We start from the raw sequence: 9626 nt of genomic DNA, 5'->3' as shown, positions 1-9626 counted from the left end.
ACATTTTGTTGATACACTCAAGGTTATTCCTTTCTTTAGATTAATCATGCATGAACTCATGAGATCATTTTGTTGCGTTCACTAATTTGTTCCAAATTCTAAATTTTCATTGTTCTCGAATAACCTTCGTGCTAAATATGTGATAACTGGGAAAGCGTTGGAGAAAGCTCTATGACCTAGATAATGTACTTGTCCCCTAAGCCTATGTTAGTACGGATCAAAGCAAACATGAATGTGGGAAAGAAGATAAATTCATTAGTTTTTAACTTGTTGAAATGTACTTTGCCTGTAGGATTCATGTTCCTGACAATCTTTAGACAAACATCAAGTTGAGTCCCAAATGTTAGGAATCCGTAACACTTGTTAAAACACAAAAAATTATAAACACACAAAAAAGATAAATCACACGCACACCTGAAGAATATGAAGTTTATGTGGTTTTGTTAGGGCTATGTCCACAATTGCTGCAATTTTCACTATGATAAGAAATGTTACAAAGAAATTACCAGAGATAATTGCCTCCCTTCAACTATAAATACATAGAAAATAGGGCAACAGGTTATAAGTGCGGAAGTACCATAAATACCCTTACTCTGAAGTTCGGTTGACTGGTTAGTCCAGTACTTATTAGGATCTACTCTATCTCAACACCGAATGCTAATGTTATTCAACATAAGTGTATCATGAGTTGGACATACACGGGCACATCGACAATTTTCCTGTTTAACTTTGATTCCATATACCTTGAGAGACAGAAAATTGTATCTTATGAGTTGTTTCCATGTTTTTCAGGATAAACTACCTTGACATTTTTAAGATTGTGGAGCTTACATGTGATAAGCATCAAGCAGAGTTGGTGACTGCACCTTCCCTAGAGGAAATCATACATTATGACTTGTGGGCGAGGAAATATGCTGCCGACATTCAACTTCCATCCGGGTTGAGCCCTGTTCCTGTATGAGTAAGCTTCGTCTTGTCAATTGGCCTCGGTGATGATGATGTTAGATTGATCCAATTTCTCCATTGCAATGGTGTTTGGTGCATATGAAGCAATTGTATCATATTTTCAAAATGAAAAAAAAAAAAATGTTGTTCTTCATTATAGGTGATGAATGCATGTTCCTATCTTATTTAGTGAGTCATTTGAATTAGTGGAAAGCTTGTCTTGATTTCAAAGGTAAATTTGACGACAATAAAACATTGAGATAAAGAGAATGGTTGCATTTTCTTGTTAAATAAAGAAAAAGAAAAAAAGAAAGAGAGATTAAGGCCAAGTTTGGTTATCCTAAATAAGTACACACTTTTTATCTTTTTATCTTTTTTTCATCACATCATCTCTCTACTTTTCTGCACATCTTTTCGTAAAAAGACAAAAAGTACACTTATTTAGGTCATCCCAAACAAACCCAAAAAACAACATTGCTAGTGGAAATTGAAGAAAAATGGGCAAGATGTAAAAAATAGTTGTTGCCCTAGCAAAAGATTTCTGCTTCTTTTTTTCTTTTTTAAATTTAAATTTGAATTTCTTCATTTAAAAGTCAAATATGAAACATGAGGGGAACTTGAGGACTTGTAAAATCAAACATTTGCTGCCCAGTAGTATGATGTAAATATCTAATTAAACAGAGATATAGAGATAAGAATATAAAATGAAGAGAAAGAGATTGGGAGTGGCATAGAGCAGCACATAAGTGACAGTTGTTGCCACTATGAAATTGGAGGCTCCAAAGACAGATCAAAACTGATATGACTAGGTCTATGCTGAACAGGAGAGACAACTAGGAGCAGGAGAGACAACTATGATCATGATGAGTATGGTTGTGTTTGGTTGGAGGATTTAATGAGAAAAATGGAAAGGAAAAAGGAAATGTAATCTCACTTTTTGTTTGGTTATACTGGAAAATACAAGGGAAAAGAAACTGAGAGGGAAATTCAATATTACATTTTGTCTTTTAAGTTCACTTGAGCCTCGTTTCTTTCTCTATTTTTCAATTCAACCAAACATAACTTGAAATTTGAATTCGAAATTTTTTTTTTCTTTTCTTTTTATTCGTTTTATCAAATCTTTTAACCAAACACAACCCAAGAAAAATTAGGTTTTTAGAAGATGCTTTGTTGGCTTGAATGATCAATTCACCATGGAAATGAGTATTTATTGAGGATTCAGATTCTCTCCAATACTTTTTTTCATTCAGTAGTTGATCTAAAAGTCACAATGCAATATTTAGTCATTATCTCTAGTAGTGATCTTTGGATCAACTGATGGATGATGATTAGATAAAGAAAGTAATGGAATCCTCTTCCATTAAGTGATGTGTGATGTCAATTACAGAACTTCAACATTAAAATGTGTTCTATACCCTTATAATGCAAATGAAGTATGTATAATTTCCCACTACTATTTTTGAATTTTAATAATAATATTTTGTTAAACATTTAGCTATTATTCTCCATCACATTGTCAGAACAAAAATATTGGATGGGTTGATATGGAAATGTTTGGTACATGAAGCTACAATCTGATAGACATATGTCTAAATAGATAAATCGTATATAGATGGAAATTAAAATGAATTAAATTTCAAATTTATATATTAATGTAATTAAATTATAAAAAAATTAAATAGATTAACATAAATCTTGGTATGGTATCAAACAAAGATATTAAAAATAGGCTTTTTATGTTGTGACTTGGAATAAATTACACTTTTTTTTTGCCGGAAGAATGGAATAAGAATTTATTCATATGGAACATCTACATACGAGAAGATTTAATCGGAAACATCAACAAATTCTAGTGAAGTAAATCTTCGGAAACATCAACAAATTCTAGTAAAGTCCAAAGAAATCATCTTGAATTTTAGCATTATGGCTGAGTGATTAATTAATTAACGTATTTATATATCTACAAAATGAGTTTTTATTGATGATTTCAATTACATTTCTTTTCTATTTTTTTTTAATCAGAATTTCAATTACTTTTCATTGTGAGACTGTTGTACATATTAATGTAATTAACTAAAATAAATAGATTTATGATTAATCAAATTAAGTTACAAACTAAGAAAATATGTTAGAATTTACAATGATATTGCACATAAATACACAATACAATAAAATAGTAAATAAAGCACAAACTGAACCCTGTGTAATACCATAGTCTTCTAAAAACAAATTAGCCGCCTCATCGTGAGTGCTGGAGGTACGTCGGTTTCTATCTCCCAGGATACGACAATTTAAACTAGCTAACGTAGAAGCACCTTCTGATAGCTTTGGCAAACCGACAATGATAGCACTCTCTCATACAGGACAAAAAATTATAGGCACAAGCAAATTGACTGTATATCTGGAAGCCAAAAATTTCTGTAACAAACCAAGGAAGATGAGTCTCATTTTATACACAATAGGCAGAGAGGAGGAGCCTGCAGCCATCAAGGCTGGCACCAAATGCAGGCCATTACTCCTGCAAAACTGATGGAGTAATCCACCAAAAACTGATGGGTCAATTAGTATATGAGTTATATACTCTGTATACACGTGTGGGGCATTCTATTTGAACCCAAAAAATATCTTAGTACGCCAATTTAAATTTATAAATTTTAATTCCTATTATATCTTAATGTGAATTTACTAATAAGGACAATTCATATTAAACCCTAAAATATTTTTTTTTTTCTTCTCATGGTACACCCTAATCAATTATTCCTATTCAAATCTCTACATCTTCTTCCCCAAGAGATCAAAGTTAGTTTGTCTTCTTCTTCTTCTTCTTTCTCACTCCAAAACTCCAATCCACCTTACCAAAACTCACCATTAACATTAACATCATTGTTAGAAGAAAGTTTGAACAATCAAACAAAACAATGATGTTAATGTTAATGGTGAGTTTTGGTAAGGTGGATTGGAGTTATGGAGTGAGAAAGAAGAAGAAGAAGAAGAAGACAAAACTTTGATCTCTTGGGGAAGAAGATGTAGATATTTGAATAGGAATAATGGATTAGGATGTACCGTGAGAAAAAAAAAATATATATTTTAGGGTTTAATATGGATTGTCCTTATTAATAAATTCACATTAAGATATAATAAGAATTAAAATTTATAAATTTAAATTGGGCATAGTAAGATATTTTTTGGGTTCAAATAGAATGCCCCCACATGTGTGTATATTTGCAGCAGACTTAGCCCAAAAAGATTAGATTAGTGGACCACCAATCCGGTCCAACCCAAACCTAATCCATTCCAACAAACCTTAAGCCCAAGTTCCAAGATCCACGACCCATGGATCATGGACCGTGGACCCGAATACTAGAGACTCAAAATCTACCAGTGGTATGTCTTTACTCTTGCTGGTGCGGCTGTATCCTGGTGCGGCTGTATCTTGGAAATCTTTCAAACAGACTAGGTCTACTATGGAATCAGAGTTTATAACTTTAGATAAAGCTGTGAAAGAAGCAGAATGACTTCGTCACTTCCTTGAAGATATTCTAATGTGGTCAAAACCGGTGCCTGCTATATGCATACATTGTGATAGTCAATCAGCAATAGGTAGAGCACAGAGTCATATATATAATGGTAAGTCACGATACATTCGTCGTCGATATAACACTGTGAGATAACTACTCTTTAATGAAATTATTTCCATTGAATATGTGAAGTCTAAAGACAATATAGCAGATCCACTAACCAAAGAGTTAGCAAGAGAGTTAGTTGAAAATTCATCGAGGGGAATGGGTCTGAAACCTATTAAATAAGAGTTACCACAACGGCAACCCAACTTAGTTGACTGGAGATTCCAAAATCTGGGTTCATAGGGACAACCGAGTTGTGTATGACTCATAAGGATCACTGGAGAGTCAAACTCCTACCCATTTCTATGATGAAATAGTGATGTCTGCAGCGTTTTAGGTTAAGTAATACTTTTAATGATTATTATATCTAGGAATACCTAGTGGAGTATGACAGGATATTCTTCATAAAAATCACTTATATGAGTGTAGATTGGGCCAGTTCTATGAGATTTGTGTATGAGATTTGTGAATGGCTACAATTCTTTAAAGCACTCATGAAAAACCAGGTTGTTCAGGGCCAAAATGAACACAATTATGAGGTTCAAGCTGTGTCTGGAAATATGTTGTGTGAGTTTTATTGTCTTGGTTTACACAAATGGATGAATAGTTCAAGGTATCATGTTCACTGATTAGCTAGTAAATCTGATAGTGTCTTACAAGGGAAGGTTCAAAGCCAAAATCTACCAATCTTTTGCAGAATATCTCCGATTTCTGTACTCTCTGGCAAAACATCATGTTGTTGCATTTTCTTTCCATCAATTTCATTCATGTGGCGGATTGTTAGAAAATTTATAAAGGCAATGGTGAATTAAAATAGACTTCATTTGAATGAAAGGGTGCAACCTTTCATGGTGCCTCTTTTTTTTAAAGAAATGGTCAACCTTCTATTTGAATGAAAGGGTGCCAACCTTTCATGGTGTCTCTTTATTTTAAAAAAAGGGTCATGTCCCTTCTTCATGCCTTTTCTATTCAAACTGCATAGGTGCCAACAAAATCTATATAAAGGTAGCCCCATTCCAATTTTATTGATTTCCAAAATTCCTCAAATTCAAGCATTCTTTTTATATTCTTCATACTAGTTCATAGAGATTTCAGAGAGTTGCAAAACATAGGTTTGATTCACCTGACAAATTATTTGTAGTGCTGCTATAATCTGCATTTTCTGATCATTGTATCCTGAGAGATAGACGCCGATAACCCGTAAGTACCTGTGCGGCGGTGAATCTGTCTTAAGGACAAAGTGTCATACACTTGACTTAATCAAATTTTTCGGTGATTTTACTATTCTCAATTTCCGAAACCAGAACGTCCTATAAGTAATTTATTTATTTTATTTCAGTATTTATTTCTCTACACAGAAGATTGTTCCAACATAGACATACCGTGTAATTTAAAGATGTAGTCGATAAAAACTTGAGCCACTACAAAATGGATGGGACAATATTTATCTACTCGAGATAGAGCATGAACCACTTTGTTCTCCTATCTCCTTTCGTAAATGATCTCATAATGAAAACCAGAAGTTTGGTGAGTCATTTCTCTTGCATGAGAGTTGTCACCCTTTTCTCTAAAAGATTCTTGAGACTAAAGTGATTTGTTTTAATCTTGAAGTGTCTTCCCAACAAATAGTGCCTCTATTTACCAACTACTAAAACAACAACAAGAAGTTCTTTTTTCATATATTGATAGCCCACCCCATTACTTGAAGTATCACATTTAATAACAAACTCCTTGCTATAGTCTGGAAGAGCCAAACCAAAGGAGGTAGTCATTGCCTCTTTCAACTTTTGAAAAGATGCCTTAGCTTTAGAATTTCAATGAAATTAATCTTTTCTCAATAGGCCTGTTAAAGGTCTTGCCATTATCTCTCACAAATTGTCTATATTAACTTGTTAACCCCAAAAAACCTCTTAAGGCCTTGAATGTAGTGGGATGAGGCCACTTCATAAATCTTTTCTCTATAGGTCTGTCAAAGGTCTTGCCATTATCTCTCATTAATTGTCTGTATCAACCAATTAACCCCAAAAAACCTCTTAAGGCCTTGAATGTTGTGGGATGAGGCCACTGAATCATACTATCAATCTTGCTAGGATCCACAGCTACTCGTTTTTGTGAATTTATATGACTCAAGTACTCCATTTGTGTTTGTCTAAAGTGTTAGAACCTTGCAATTAGGGATGACATTTCTTACTAGAATACTCCAGAACATACTTGAAGATTTAAGAGGTTCGAATTATCTAGGGTCTTGTAGAAAGATCTACAGGCTTGCACATAATTCTAGAGATATAAATAGGTAGTCATATAGGTGTGTAAGAGGAGTCAATTTGAGCCTACTAAATTAATTAAGCCCAATAGTCTAAGGTTGGTGGGTCCGAATTTATCGCAAGTCCAAGATTGGTGGGCCCGAATTTATCGCCATTAAACGGGCCGAATTGCTCTAAGCCTCGAAAGGGTTTGGATCCATGAACTTAGAGACTTACTCGGGCTCGGACTTGAAAAGGTTCGAATCCACGAACCTAGAGATCTGAAGCACTTGGCTTCGAACGGATTCAGACGCAATCTAGAAGCCGCTCCATTAATGACTCCCAAAACACTTGCGGACTCAGAGCTTTCCGGGATCTACGTACCAGAACCATGGGCGTAATAGAGTCCGAACAAAGGACCCGATCCCGAGGACGGTGAGTGGAGATAAATTCACTCTTCGGTTAAACTAGCCTATACCCGGGTTAAGGTGGCACGACCCGGGGGGTCCATGAGACTCGGTAGTATTTAGCGGTGGGGGGTCCTTTAGGACTACCTCGACCCTTTGGGATGATTAGGGATCATTGGTTAGGTGTGGCTAAGAAAAAGGGTTTGCCGAGAGGTTGATCTTCTCTTCGGGGTTTTCCTCATCCTTGGAGAGGTCACCTCCTTGGACAAGGTGGTTAGAGAGAATATTCCCCATGTGTCTTGCACATGGGCTCCATCCTACATCATGAGGTGCCTATAAATAGCACCCACCCATAGGTTTACAAGGGATGTATTTTGGAGAGAAAACTCTTGGGAAAGAACTAATTTCCCTTCTCCATTATCAACCTTGATAGTGAAAATAGGAGATCCATGGGAGAGCCTTGCCATTATTCTCTCTCTAGCTACTTTGCCTTCTTCTTCACCCAATCTCTTATCTCCATCATCTCTTTGCTTTTGTGTTCTTAGTTGAGAATATTGAAGAATCTAAGCCTCTCATCATCTTCTAAAGAATTCAAATTTTTCTTCAAGGATCTTCGAAGATCTTTGAATTTTCCAACAACTTTCCTGAACCCTCTCATACATTTGGCGACTCCACTGGGGAGGCGGATTGGTTAATGGTCTCAACGAGATCTGGAACCCACACAACTCTAACAAAGATGGCCGGAGAAGATGAAGTTCACCAACAAGGATCCTCTAATGGTGGTGATGATAGGACCATGGCTCTAGATCAACCACTTTTGCTTGAAGCCATTCAAGAACTTCAAAATACTCAGTAGAAGATTCTTACCACTCTTCAGAATCTCACTCACACCATGTTGGTAATGATTCTAATTTTACACCAGCGCCAAACGGAAATCAAACTAGTGGTGGAGTTATTCCCACCGGAGCGCAAAATCAAGTCCAAGGAGAAGTAGGTCCCAGTCAGCCTATGGCTCATGGAAACATAGCCACAGTAACACATGCTCAAACCGCAGTAGGCGGCAGCAGTTTGCCCACGCTCGGGCTCTATGGCGTGCCAAGCCAAGATCCAATGGTGACTAGGGGAGGTTCTGGTGTAATGAATGGCCCTTCGGCAACTGTTGGTGTCCAGGAAAATATAAGGAGCATGATGGCGCAAAAAGGAGCTCTGCCCATACCTAATCTTGTTACGCCACCAATAAATGTTACTCAAGCACCAAACGGGCCTCCTTTGGTGCCGATAACAAATTTGCAAGCACAACCCGGTATAGCGGTGCCGTGCAGTGGACTTTATGGGTCTTAATTCAATGTCTCATCACCAACTGGCTTGTCCATAGGCGCTGATGGCCAGTATCGTCAAATGTCCTTACCAATGATGAATTCGCAGCACCAGAATGGCCAAGTCATCCCTAGCTCAGTCTTCGGGTCCATAAGCCAAGTTCCGGGATTACCACTATCAAACTCTCTCCCTCAACAGTTTCTTACTCTCGCCGATGTGCAAGCCATGTTCGATCTCGAGTGGGGCAAGAGGACTTACCCTCTTTGCCTGATCCGGATGTCAAGCCGCCTTACCCCATTGAGATACTGAGCTATCCATACCCTGAGGGGTATACAGTGCCGAAGTTCATCAAGTTTGATGGCAAACAAGGAAATGCTTGAGAACATGTTGTTCGATTCATCGAGACTCTGGGTATTCATGGTTCAAACCACGTCCTCCGGCTGAGAGAATTCTCTAAGTCCCTCATTGACCGAGCATATAGTTGGTATGTTAATTTGGCCCCAAACTCTGTCCGAAGTTGGGAGGAAATGGTTAACAAATTCCACTCCAAGTTCTTTCAAGTGGCGGAGAAGGTGACCACACTTACATTGTGTAAAGAAAAGCAGCAAGAAAGTGAAGACATCCTTGACTACGTCAAAAGGTTTCAATACAAGGCTGTGGATTGCCATGAAGCGGTGGAAGAGAGTTATCTGGTTCAAATCTGTCTAGAAGGGGCATTGAGCAGGTATAAAATGTTTCTAGTTAATCACAAGCTACCCACCTTCTCAGCACTAATAGAAACAACTTGGAACATTAGCACTCCTTAGGCTCAGGAGTTCGGATTTAAGGCCAGTTACAAGACTAGCTTCAAATCGTCTTGTGGACCTATTGTTGCTGATGCCTCTACCCTAGATACCTGAAAGTCATAAGGAGGGGGTCATAGAGGCCAGAAGAGGAAGCAATATAATGGTGAAAAGGGGAATGTTTCTTATCCATGTGGAATCGAGGAGGTAAAAGCTCTAGTTAAAGAATGGGTGGCCGATGGAGAGCTAAAATTGCCTTATGTTGACGAAATGCCATTAAAGAAAGACCACGAGAGCCCTGAATTTTGC

The 9626-nt window shown here is 37.0% G+C and overlaps 1 protein-coding gene across 1 annotated transcript in view; it reads left to right on the top strand.

Annotated features, from left to right (window-relative positions):
• Positions 1-1142, top strand: part of DXR (1-deoxy-D-xylulose 5-phosphate reductoisomerase) — an 8247-nt gene extending 7105 nt beyond the window's left edge. The window contains exon 12 of the mRNA XM_028199900.2: positions 793-1142. Within this exon, the coding sequence (XP_028055701.2) occupies positions 793-961 (169 nt within the window). The 3' untranslated portion in view covers positions 962-1142. The remainder of the gene's footprint in view (positions 1-792) is intronic.
• The last annotated feature ends 8484 nt before the right edge of the window (positions 1143-9626 follow it).

This window comes from Camellia sinensis, chromosome 15 (assembly GCF_055761805.1).
Source record: "Camellia sinensis isolate YWXY chromosome 15, ASM5576180v1, whole genome shotgun sequence".
Lineage (NCBI taxonomy): Eukaryota > Viridiplantae > Streptophyta > Magnoliopsida > Ericales > Theaceae > Camellia > Camellia sinensis.
Note: the sequence above shows the minus strand (reverse complement) of the source record. Positions and strands in the feature narration are given on the sequence as shown.